General features: G+C 37.3%; 1 protein-coding gene across 1 annotated transcript in view; it reads right to left on the reverse strand.

Moving 5' to 3' along the window:
* Nucleotides 1-332: 332 nt before the first annotated feature.
* The window catches only part of LOC112554441 (dmX-like protein 2), a 71891-nt gene continuing 58434 nt past the window's right edge, over nucleotides 333-13789 (reverse strand). The window contains 7 exon segments of the mRNA XM_025222216.1: nucleotides 333-6783; nucleotides 7730-7857; nucleotides 10944-11033; nucleotides 11366-11510; nucleotides 12494-12571; nucleotides 12921-13051; nucleotides 13399-13459. Of these exon segments, the coding sequence (XP_025078001.1) occupies nucleotides 6577-6783; nucleotides 7730-7857; nucleotides 10944-11033; nucleotides 11366-11510; nucleotides 12494-12571; nucleotides 12921-13051; nucleotides 13399-13459 (840 nt within the window). The 3' untranslated portion in view covers nucleotides 333-6576.

The raw sequence follows: 13789 nt of genomic DNA on the forward strand, positions 1-13789 counted from the left end.
ACGCGTGCTCCAGGGGATTTGAACGCGTGCAAAGTAAACTGCAGACCTTCAAGCAAACCCTACACCACACAATTTACAATAATTTGATGCCAGCAAGGCAGGTAGTTGTTAATGTGTATCGTCTTTGATCTCTGGAGTGCGTGAGTTCCAGCTCCAGTCGCCAATCGCATCACTCCACAGACTTCTACCCGCACGTGCTGCCCACCCAGATACTCGGATCGCGTGACGCTGGCCCGACGCGTGCGGCCACAAACCGACAAACACAATCGCCCGTACACAGGTCATGCAACAGGTCACACACAATCATCACGCAAGACATGATTAAGACAAGCTTATTTCTGACGAAATTTAATTACTCCTTTGCAAATGTTCACAATACAGCAGGTATAGACATGGCTGAGTTGAACTGACAATACCGGTGAGTAACAGGAATCAGTAACGTACAGCATATATGTAACATGTCTGCGAAAAACAGATGCTTCCGCTCCACAACGACGATAAACTTGGAGCCTAAACTTCAGAACACGATTGTGTTCACAGAAACATTCAAACAAGCTTAAAATGTGAATATTTTTGTTGATGCACGTGCATTTGCACGAAGATGAATTAAGTAACGCCGGTGACAGCCCGCGGTCTGCGAATACCTATAAGCTCCATTTACTCCTGGTGAAGGACTGGCGACTGTCCGTTGACACGTAGTCGTTTCATCGCAAACAATCAAATATCACAATTGAGAAGTTGGTTTATCACACATTTATGTCTTACAGAGAAGCCTGAACTAGACAAACAGCAGCCTCCCAGCGAGAGAGAAGTTGGAGGACTAGGGCTAAGAAGCTCAAGAGGTACACGGAGAGAGAGGGTGGTGGTGGATGGGGAACGGAAATATAGCGAAGAAGATTGAGGCAATAAAATAGGGTTAAAACAAGAAGAAGTTGAGATTTATTCAGAACATCGCCACATAATGTATTGTTGTTTGCCCTCATCTTTCTGACTTGTTTGTTGTGGGCTGTGACTCAACCATATCGCACTAAGCTCGCCTTTGTGTGAAGAAAAGTGGGTTATAAAAGTTTATTATTATTAAACATAGTCTAGACTCTAGAGCGAACTGGGCAAGGTGTCTGATGAAGAAAACCGTTGATGTCAGGACCTCTGTGAGACACAACTGTGGATAGGGCTAACAGAGATAGTAGATGAAGGGACTTGAAGAAGAATGGATGAAACTTCAAAAGAGATTGCAGAGGATGACACGACCTCTAAAAGAGATGACAGTGGATGGCAGGATCTCTGAAGGAGGTGATGGTGGATGGCCGGACCTCTGAAAGAACTCTGACACATGATATGAGCTCTGACACATGGCACGAGCTCCTGGATGGAAAGTCTCACACCTTAGACTTTAAAGTGAAACATTATCTTTTGAACTGGAACCAAATGAGATCACCTGTCATCTGCAGCAGCGACATGTCTGGCATTTCTCCTACACCCAGTAGCACATTATCTCTTCTCACTCTGACCCACTGAGGGTGTCACTGTTTTATCTACAAAATATTATGCTGTTAAAATGGCTTCAAAGAACATAAAGATGCAAAATAATTCATACAAAGAGCACCCAGCTTATAACAATGGCCTCAGCAGAAAGTGCTTTCAAAAAAACGTCTGAGGCAGCAGGCACACAGGTCACTGTCATCTCAGCAGAGTTCAGCAAAAAAACAGAACTACCTCTGAGCAAACGGCTTTTTCTTTTAAAGGTTTGTGGCTACCACCCTTTCACCCAGGAACCTAAGATTGAGAACAGTGTCCTTGGCTGGTATCTCCCTGGCTTATGGCCTTTGCCTACACAATTCATCAGGATGTTACCAGCCTGCTATTTCTACATGGCCAGTGGTAATACTCGCTGCATATAGCCACAAACTAGTTTTTGCTCTATTGATGTTGAAAGCAGAAAATGTTGAAAGCAGAAAATCCAGAACTGAATAATACAGCCACAAGAAAAATTATCTATGTGAAACCATTGAAGACCTTGATATTTTGGTACAAATAAATATGCTTAAAAACTTACCTTAAGAGGTAGAAGAAATGATTCATATAAATATTTTTTCTGTACATCAAGTTTAAATATGCTTCACGTACAGTCCACAATGCTGCACATCCTATGGTTGAAATAATACCAAAAGATAAGTTACAAACAAGCTATGTATGTACGATCATTAAGAGATAGTGGACCTCATGGTTATTGGGTTATTGTATGGCAGGCCAGAGTCTAAACTATGTAAAGAAGATAAGTTTTACACTGTAAAGTATCATCAAGAATCCCTTAAAAAATAGAAGATGGCAAAGTACTATGGTCTAGTAATAGTAGGTGAAACATTTTCCACAGACTAACAATACATACCAGTTCTAAGGTGCAGTACCAGTATGCATAAATAAGTCTGTTTTTGTAACAGCTACAGCAGTTGTTTATTGAAGGAACAACATAATCTAATTTTATATGAGCTAACATTAAAAATATCATGCTTTGTGCATTTTCTTAGCAAATGAGCACAGAATTAAAATCTGATTTAAAAAAAAAACATTTAATAAATTCTGTCTGAACATAAAAGCAGATGAGGCAAACTGCTGTTTTCCAGTAAAAAGTGGCTGTCCTTGCTCATATTTCTTTCTAGAAAATTGCACAATTATGTCAGATGTCCTAATGGACAAACACACTTTAAGCTTCTGCCATAAGGCAAGCCATGATAAATGCTGATTATATGAATAAACAACACTGTGACATCTATAGACACACGAACTTATTTAAATGGATTTGCAATTAATCTCCACAAAATAATTTTAACTGTACTATTAAAAATGTTATAGTAATCATCACAAGCAGAAATCTTATTTGTTTTTATGTAAGAGCAAATGAGGGCACTCACGCACTGTGGTTGTCTTTTCCTGCCCATCATCAGTAAATTGAGATGCTCAGTGAAAAAAGAAACTTTAAAAATTTTTCTCTCTCACACTATTATGTTTTTCATCAAATCTGCATAAACTTTCAAACAAATACTATTATCAAAGTTACAAATACACCTATTGCACATCCTAACACACTGGAATGTTGCTAGAAGAAGCAAGTAAATAGCGACTTCAACAAATCCATGATGGAACAAGAACAATAGCATCTGTGAATATTAGTAGGAGCACAAGCATGTGCTCAAACAAGCGAACAACAATTAAGTCACAAACTGACCACCGAAAACTGCAAAGACAATCATAGAAATGAATACCAAACAGTCATCAGCTTATTTCTTACATATCGCAAATCACAGTCAGCAAAACCATTAAGGAGAAACAACTTTGTTGCTATAACCCATGATGTTATCCTCTCACATCACTTCCATAGATTTTCATGAATGGATCAGACATTGCTGAAAGCCCTTTGTCCACAGACCTGCAAAATCACCAGGCTCATTCCACTGGATTTGCATAAGCTCTGAACTCGGAGGCAGTCTGTTTTTATTTATAAGGATTTATTCACCGGCAGCAAAAGCATTTGCCCAATGCTGCTACGCAGTCAGACTGACTTTTCTATGATATCTTTGTATCTAGCAGACAGCAGTTTTCTTCATAAGAAAGAGATGATCATTAACTGCTCTCATTTTCTTTTTTCTGGACATTTATCCATCACAATCAAAGTTGTGAACTTCACTTTTTGCAGCCAGTGTGAGTGTGGTTTGCTCCACACAAGCAGCTTTCCTCGCCAGCAGTGGTCAAAAACTGGTGCACGAGCCCTCTCCTGACACATCAGGATGCAGCTGCTACCTGCTTTTTAAGACCAGCGGCATGACCCATGCTGAAGGCTAGGACTGAGGCCTGCACAAATACGCAATATCACTGCTTTTGCCCATAAGACTACTGCAACAAATTTCTCCATGAAATGTTCTTATGCTCAACAACACGGCTGTGGGATGAGCCCACACAACAATTGGATGACTCCAGTCACGAGAACAAGTTTTAAGCCCAGTTGTTTTTCTTCCTTTTGTCACAGCACATGCCTGCTACATTATGCAAGATCACTGTTATTCCTTATTGTCTGTTCTTGTTCAAGATCACTGGCACTCCTTATGGTAAGTCTGTTTTTGTTCAAGTAGGAGGAGTGCAATGCCTCTGAGAATGATCACAATGCATTGTCAAATATTGAAACACTACAGGGAATGGCATCTGGGCAAAGAAGTGTATTTTGTGCTATTTCTTCACAGCCAGGCTGTCACTATAGTCAGTCCAACTACCTTTTTACAGTAAGTCCAACTGTTTCTCCACAACCGGTCCAAATGTTTCTCTACAACCAGCTTCTCTGCTGTTTACAATCTCACAACCATGTGTAGAAGGCAGACAACAATAAAGCAGATGTTTTCATAAAATCATACGAAGAAATGTTCAGATCACCTAATCACTTAGATTTCTCAAGGACACATTTTACAGGTATGGCAGCTGACAATAATATAATAATTGGAAGGGTTATAAATTATAAATGAAACATATGCTTTTTACTTGGTTCCTAATCTGAAAGGACCTTCAACTTTAAATGTGGGCATGAAATTTTCTACTCATTATTTGAACTGCTCTATCATTCTGAAACACAGAGAACCAGTATCATGTTTTGATAGCCAAGGCAAGGTCAGGATTAAAGATAGGGCTGCTCTTACACAGAAACATTCATTCTTTCATTTACATTTATTTTATTTCTGACCCTTTTGATCTGAAAGGCTTTGGAAACAAAATTCATTAGCAACACAGTGTACACGTAAAAGTTTTCATCCTCAAATACCATGACCTCAGCAGAAAGTAATGATAAAACAGCGAAAAAAAAAAAAAAAAAAAAAAAAAAAAAAGCAAACTGTTTAATACATCATGACTACAATATAATCTTCCAGGACATCTGCAGAGAAGGCTAAAAATATACATTCTAGCTGAGTAATATTTTTTATAAATCAGACAGACAGAAGTATGATGCTGATTTAAAATAAATGTGTTTACATGTATCCTGCCTATCAAATCGTGACACCAACCATTCTTCTTAAAAACAAGGTATTACAGGCAACCAAACAGAATTATTAGTTTTTAATGTGCTTCTATTTAAACTGACTGACATCTTGAGAGACAATAATTGCACTGTACTGGAAATTGACAGAAAATTACAATAAATGTTTAAACTCTGTTGATGTCATCAGCACTAGAAATCTTGTTTGCACACAACTGACAGAGCAAAATGCACAGGAGAAAATGGAAGTTGGTTAAACTTAATCTTACATCAACAACTGCTAGTTCTGATGACAACACATCAGAACACACACACACGTATACACATGTGCATAAATGAAAATATATGTATGTACACAAAAGCAGAGATGAGAAGACAAGTATACAGAAGGAAGTAATGATCTATTTTACCTGAAAAAAAATCACTGTACAGGGTTCCTATTTCATCACATTTTTTTCTGCATCAGTTACTATCCACCAGGGTAAACAAAGCTGTTTAATTTTTCACATCACAAAATGCCAAATATAATTAACAAAATTTCCCCTTATTACAGAGATGAAGTTAAAGGATACAGGAAGCTCAATTTGTGCAGCAGTGTTATATGCAGCATACTGACATACTGTGTTTTACACTCTTCTCTCTTATGTGTGCTCTCGCACTTTCACACACTCTCACACACACACACTTATCTGCTTGAGCATGTGAGCTATAACCATGACTAGTACATACAAAAAGCAAAAGTTGATTAAAAAACACAAACAAAATGAACTAAGCATGACTACATTTACATTTGTAACTACTACACCTCTTTCAAATTCTTCCGCATTCAATTTTTCTTGCCTATGCCTTCAATACTTGATACTATCTCTCAGAGTTGCCATTTGTAAGCCTCCTGAGAACAGCACAAGAGATGTGACACGCTTTTATATAAATCAAATAATATCAAGTTATTGTTGTTAGTTTAAAGTGTTTCACACACATATACTAGGTAATGTTTAAGCTGTTATCTTTTTTATCTATCTGCTCATATTATACAATTAAAATCTGGTGATGGAAGAGAAGAGAGGATGCATATATCTGTGCAACTACATGTATGTACACACTCACACATGCACACACATGCATGAAGACAGTCACTTACAACGGCAAGTACAACACTCAGAGAAATGCAGTTTCTTAACTGTTAACAGTGTCAGCAGATATTAAGGAACTCCTGCTGTACAATAAACTGTCACTATTTTTACCTGCAATTAGTACCCACCCTAACTCACCTCTCACCAAGTATTTAAGATCCCAGTGTGGTACCACTAACAGTTTGCGTCATGTGCAAACATATGTTTTCTCAGTGCATGCTGTTCTACCCACAGGTCTTTTCAAAAACCAACAGAAAACAAGAATCACACCTGTTTAGTGTTGCCACAAAAGACATTGAGGTTCACAGCTTCAGCATGTTCAGTGAATTCTCTTGACAAAAAGCCCAGTAATGTCACCTTCTTTTATACACACGCTTTTACACCTCTGACTTCTGACACCATGCTTGAACTCTGGTGAAGATTTACTCAAACCCAGTGGTGGACAACAACCTCTTTCTCTGGTAACTGCCTGAACTTTATGGATCCATCCACACCACAAGAGAAGAGATGGTTTGCTGGTCCAACTGCCACCTGTGTGACACCTGATGTAGAGCCCACAGTGCGGAAAAAAGTGTTTTTGCTATGCTCGCCTGGGAAGGAGAAGATAAGTTGGTGTACGTCCAGCCCCCAAACCTGAGCAACAGAATAAGATTACAAGACGCTGCAAATAAAACTATTTTCTGTTGTCACAAAAATACAATGTATGTAAAACAGATCACAGCTGACATGTAATAGCCTGTATAGTTTACACAATACCTTTTATTTCTTCTTCAGAAGTACTTAAGGGATTGACTCTTGTATGTGCATGTAAGCGTGTGTGTGTGTGTGCCACATGTGCATGTGCTTGTTGTGCTTGTTGAGTAGCCTTTAGCTAGAACTGGATGCAATTAAGAATTGTTATCAGAAGTAGTACTATTAATGTTGTGGCCACAGAATACCTATTTAAAAAGCCTCATAGTTTGTCAGAAGATACAAACTATCCATCATTCTGTTCTATATCAACAATGTCTTATTTGTTTCATGACCAAATATGAAGTACGTTTTATATGCAAGTACCAATATGGTGCGGTATAAGAATTTGCAAATTGTAGCCAAAATTATGTCCCTCTAACCAAAGTCAACATCTGCTATCCCCCACACATAAAGTGTAAAGGATCTCTAATGAGCAAGAAAGATTTCCTATCAAGTCGACTGAAAGGAAGATTATTCTCCAAAATCAAAGAAAGCTGTGAAGGGCCTAAAGCCACTCATTTGCATGACAAAAATATGTACAAGTCAAACTTTATATTTTCCCAGTTTGTATACGATTTTTTCGGGGGTGGGGGGGTTGGTAATGAAAGTCTACCTTTGTTAAACTGAAAGTGTCTATTTTTATGACTGCAACAGAATAGGCCACTGAAAGGAATACTCACTCTCCCAGACTTTTAAAAAATTTGAAGACTTTCAGTGGTGGGAAGTCTTCAAAGTAATTCAATCAAAAATGTCTTCAAGTGCAAGAATCCTTATAAGCAGAGAAAAGAATGGACTCAATATGTGAGAAAGTACTACCACGAAAACGGTTTTAAATCTTTGTTCTGACCTTGATGTCTCCCTCAGCAGAGCCAGTGACAAAATACTCCTCCTGGCTGTCCAGGGTCAGACACTTAATGGCTGACTCGTGTGCCTGGAATGTGTGGCGAAGCTGTCTCTGCCTCATGTCAAAAATGCCTGGATCTTTGTTAAGAACAATCCATTCAAAACTTTTTTGCAATTACGCTATTAAAAACCACTAAAAAAACCCAACATGTCTTACCTCTTTATCATTGCATTTTGAGTATAATTTACTGGTAAAAAATTAAAGAGTGATTTTTTTTTTATACACATGTAATAATAGATGTGTAACGCCCCACTACCACACATTCTCACATGCCCAAATCTATTACTAATAATAATAAATGCAAAATTTATACAGCGCATACTGACACTCCTAAGAAGCATGCTCTTAGTGCTTAAGAACAAGAATGAGACATGGGCAACATGAGGGACTGAAGAACAAGCAAACAACACATGAACGGCAGACGGATAAACAACAGCACTGATGACGAATAAGAGACACATTTTTACAAAAATAAATCATCTTGAAGAAAATCACAGAAACATTATGATCTACTCAATTAAACACGAGATATAACTAAGAAAAAAAAAATATGAGGGTGTATAAATGGAGGACAAGATGGCACTCCCTGCTGTTGATGTTTGTTTTGTGTTTACCCTCTGTTTTTATCAGTGAGATAACTAAACAGACCTACAAGCCTCACAATGAGCATTACCCTGTTTTGACTGATAATCTTCCCATGTGAACACTTCCATTCTGATAGTTTCAATGTTTATGCACTGTGATTGCTAAGGAGATTACCACTTTTTTCACTTCTTTCAATATTTATTTCTGGCTTGCACTGGATTCACTACAAAATCATTGTATGCCAATATTTTTTTTTTAATTCTGATGGAACTTTGAACATATCCTTTACTTCTTTCTGTAAACTGCCTGTAGAATATTTATCATTTTTGTGTGGGTTGTTACTCCTTGTTATTGTTTCCTCACTTGTGGCAAAGGGTGGCTGCTACTGTGACCTAAGTAGACTCTCCCAGTAAACATCCCATGTATTCTTGCTTACTCCTTTCGGACAGACAGTGGCTGTCATGTCTCCAGGCAGAATACTCTGATCTCTCAAGAGGCACCAGGTAGAAATGGAGACATAGTTGTACTGTTATTTGTTGTTACACACCAGGTAGAAATGGGTACATAGTTGTACTGTTATTTGTTGTTAAACATCCAAATGTACCTCAGTGTTAGAACTCTAAAACTTCGTCTGATTCTTTCAGAAGTTGTGTGTAGTGTGCTATAAGTCAATATATGCAGGGGGTGTAGCGTATGCATGTGCATATGGACACAAGCAGGAAGAAAAATTTATTTTTGAAATAAAGTTAAAGTTAACACCACCATATCCTGGCTGCAAATGCTCCTATTCACACCACAGTTTCGGTCACAGATCGAATGAAATAGGTGCGAGTCTTTTCTCTTTTTTTTTTTTGCTGTTCATAGGGTTTCAGGATGCAGATTGTCTCTTGAAAAGCCGTAATGAGGAAAGCAATGAAAATCCACCAATATAATACTTTCAAGACATTCAAATTGTGATCATCCATCATTTCACAAATCCATATGCTTTCACATATCATTCTGAACTGCTGCTTTGTGAATTGTTGAAAGACTGCTATAATCTTTTGTAGAAAGTGATATCATGAAAGACAGATTTCTATTTCTTTCTTGCAAGAGCACCAAATTAATTCAATTGATCACAGAAGTAAAAGATGGTAAATGCAGTGGTGTTGCATAGGTGCACATAACAGTGACTGGAAGCATCCGATTAGTGACTGTTAAGAAAGAGATGGCCCTCATTAAGACATTCCTCATGCAATGTCACTTGGCAAATAAATTTCTTCTTCTTCTTGAAATCAGACAGCAAAATCTGGTCTTCCACTAAAATTGCTTTGATACCAATCTACAATCATTTTCCCCATTCCCTTTAAGCCAATCAGATTAGCTATCCGCTCTTCTAAGTGTAACAGCGGATATCATCTCATTCTGACAGAATTGCAGAAGTAATTACATTATCTTGACTAAAGCTCAACCTTATGGTTCAATGGCAGAGGCAGACAAGGTAATCAGCTGCAAGGGAGGTAAGCGACTGATCCTAATTTGCTGAGGCATGTGAGCAGCATGAAAGATGCACAGTAACTCAGGGGTTACTTAATGATACATCAAGTTGGATATGCCCCACTGCATTAAGTAGAAGAACAAGATGCATAATTATACAGATCCTTCTGATAGGGAAGAGGGGCAGTGACTATTTGTGTGTGAAAGAGAGTGTGTGTGTCTGTGTGTGTGTGTGGAGGTAGGGGAGGGTGGAATGCTTAAAATACAGAAAAAAAAGAACAGTAAAATTCAGAAAGAGGATGAACAGCAAAAGACTGTATACAGTATATGAAAGACTAAGAAAACAAAGTCTTTTAATTTAAACAAGCAAAATTTCAAAGTCTGCTGCTAGTAATCATAAAATCATCTTTTTGATAAAAAGATTCTTGATACCTTCTCATTACACATCATGGTAAATGAATTAGAAATTTAATGTCATGATAATATTAACTTGTAGATTCTACCGAACATAAATATGTGTCCTCTTCAGCAACTATTCAGTCTGGTTTGTAGAATGTGTCATATTCAATAATTTTTACTCCAAGACTACAAAAACAAAAAGGGACAAAAGCACATCATTTAACTAGCTGAACCACATTGGAATAAAGTTACTTTCCCTGGCATGGGAGCAGGAAAACACTGATTTGAAGATTTCAAGTTTTTTGGATGTACCATTCTTGTAAAAGGTGATGGCAACAGAAGAGCACACACAAATGGAACATAATTTTTCCCCATTTTTGAGCTAATTTTAGACACATAAGTTCTAGCTTATTTTCTTTAGATTTACAAGAAAATGCTGTTTCACAATGGAATGAACAGGACAATTTTTTTTTCTCCTTCCTCTGAATTTTAATTATAATTTTGATTTACCTTTTTTATTTTTTTTTAAATTCATGAGATTCATTTATATCTGGGTATCAAAGTGAAAGGTCAGGGTCAATATCCAATCAGTTAAAATTTCAAAAACATCCTAACTATATTTACCTGAAGGTCTTTTCAACTATGTTCTCTAATTAAGCTTGTAATGCAGCGAGACTGTCTCAATACTGAAGGATACAGATCTCACCCTTGCGACCTCCGCTGATCAATAGCTGGCGCTGTGGGGCATACACTACTGCTGGGCTTCCATGCTCATGGCAGGTGAATGCTGTGCCAAAGACACACAAATATATCATACACATGATCATGCACATACATAGCTAGCTTTGGAATCTAAACTCAATAATAGAAATATTTTCACTGTTCAAAACTGATTCTTCATTCCACTTTGGTCTTCTGCAAACTTTTTATCCAATCTAACTGTTAAAATAAACTGAATCTAAAATAGGGACAGACCATATATTTTGGATTCAACAGGGCTGGTTAAATACAGTAAATGCAAAGCTGAGAAATGTTTGTTCCAGGTAAACATGACCTTACACAGAAATATCATTTAAACTCTGGGACAACTGATTTTTATTCTCTGCTGTAAGGTCTCACCATGAACAAGGCAGCTGCGAGGTGGCAGCAAGGTGTCCCATAGGCAAACATTCTTACTCTCAGAGGAGTGGCCAGCTGTGGCAATGAGACTTGAGCAGCCTAAGAATGCAAAGTCGCTGGTGGTCTTGTTGTGACAGGGCAGACTCTGCCAGACATACACCATTAATGTTTAATTTCAAGCTAGAATCTCCTCCAGCATCTTCCAGCTAGCATAATTAAGTTCTCTTGTCATCAATACACATATACTCTCAAGTGTCATGAATACACACATTCTTAGTTTTCTATCTAATGTAGCTGTGGTGTCATAAACAATTTCACCACCATCTGTCTAGCACAAATGTTAGCAGAGGCAATGGTGCCATATGATTCAAGGAGCAATTTGTGTGTGAGGTTGAGGAGAATCTTTTTTTGCTGCAGTCATGACAGGCTGGTGAGATAATGAATAATAGCCAGATACTGAATTAAGACTATACATGAGGTACAATATGGATCTGATATAGGGGTATATGAAAAACAATACAGATCTATGGTGTCAAGTATACACAGTATAACAAGCTTTGCACTAAAGAGATATTTTAAGCAAGTGGATCAAACATTCCTCTAAATAGTCAAATATCCTTTTCTGCATCAACTTCTCCTGGTAAACTTGCATCCATTGCTTAATGCTTTACTGATACTAATGATTCTCCTGTTAAATGCATGTGTAAAAACTTGAATTAAATGTCAAGACAGAAATTTGATCGGTTGAAAATTCAGTGTGGCATGCTGGAGGAAAAAAAAAAATCACATGCAAAAAATTTATGAAAAAGATAAAAACATCAATGTTCACTAATATAAAAAAATTGATATATATCTATAATACCCTCCCAACCCAAGCACACATAAAAAATGAACACACTAAGCAGCAATATGAATGAAAAGGCAGTCTGACACAGTTGAAGACAGGGGAAGACTTTAACAGATACAGTATTATCTCCCTTTACAGAAGCCCACACCATCAAGACAAACAAGGTGATTATTTTCAAGATATCCTTAAAGAAAGCAGGAAGGATACCAATTATTAATCACGACATGACATGCAACTCACTCACAAATCTATTAGTACAAAGCATGTATTTCAGCACTCACCATGATAGGTTTATTGAAGTTGCTGCCCAGCCCAATTTGCCAAAGACCAATAGCGCCCTCAATGTCACTTATACAACACTGCAACACCAACACTTCATACTCTGTCTCACATTATCTGGTGACCTTTACCAACGAGCAAGTTTCAAATTTAACTTTAAGAGTCATGAACTTTTAATGTCTTTTCTCTCCAAAATGCCACAAACTTAAGTTACTATTCTTTTAATTATCCAGTTAGACTGAGTTGCTGCATAGCTCTCTAAACTGCTTTTGTCCCACCACAATCTGTTATTTGTTCGATTCAGGAGATATTTTGATGCTACACTTTTGTAAATACATTTACATGTATCTGCAGTCGTAGCATTAAAGTAAAAATGCCTATTATTAACATCAAAATAGAACTAAACAAACACTTTTAATATGAAAATACCTTATTGCCTTGAGCATTGAAAAGTACTTTTGTAACCTTTGGAAAAGTACCCGGTTGTCGGAGGGTGGCCACAGGCTGACCATGCCCCCACTCCCACAGCCTCACACAGCCGTCAGCACTGCCAGTCAGATCTATAACAGACCACAAACATACAAGATTGAATCATTGTTTTACCACCACAAACAGATAGTATTCAGTTATCTTTCCTTGTAAAAAGGAGATAAGTAGGTTAGTAGAACTTCAGGTTCAAAGAAATCTAATCTCAACAACTGAAAAAGAATGAAGTACAGTATATTCTTTGCATAATGCCTCTTAATTTGTCACTTCTATGTCATAAACTGAGAATAATCCAGTATGAATAGTCAACAAAATCTTGTGAATAGGTGGGTGGGCTAATGAGTGGCTATATGTTCAGTAACCATGACGTTCCTATATGTGTGTGTGTAGATGTATAAGGATGTTTTGTGTCAGTACTCACAGTATGATAAAGTGGGATGTGAACCAATGCGCCGTACACCACTAACCACTCGACGAAGGATCTATTAAAAAAAAAAATCTGGCAAGGTTACAACAGAAAGCCGTATACATCTTGCATAATGTAATATAATGCTTACAAGGAGATCTATATAAAAATACTGTCACAAAAATAACAAATGAAAACATTTAAAAAAGTGATAATTTTATACCCTCTAAAAGGGAACAACAATAAAAATATTAAAATATGTGGCCATTTTTATTCCTCTTTGTTTACCCTCAACATACATATATGTAATCTTAGAATACTTGTTTTCTAGGACCAAAAAAATACAGCAGTAAGAAGATACTCCAGAGTAAATTGTTTGACTTGATAAAGTGTAAGTGTGTGTCAC

This window comes from Pomacea canaliculata, linkage group LG13, assembly GCF_003073045.1.
Source record: "Pomacea canaliculata isolate SZHN2017 linkage group LG13, ASM307304v1, whole genome shotgun sequence".
NCBI classification, from domain to species: domain Eukaryota; kingdom Metazoa; phylum Mollusca; class Gastropoda; order Architaenioglossa; family Ampullariidae; genus Pomacea; species Pomacea canaliculata.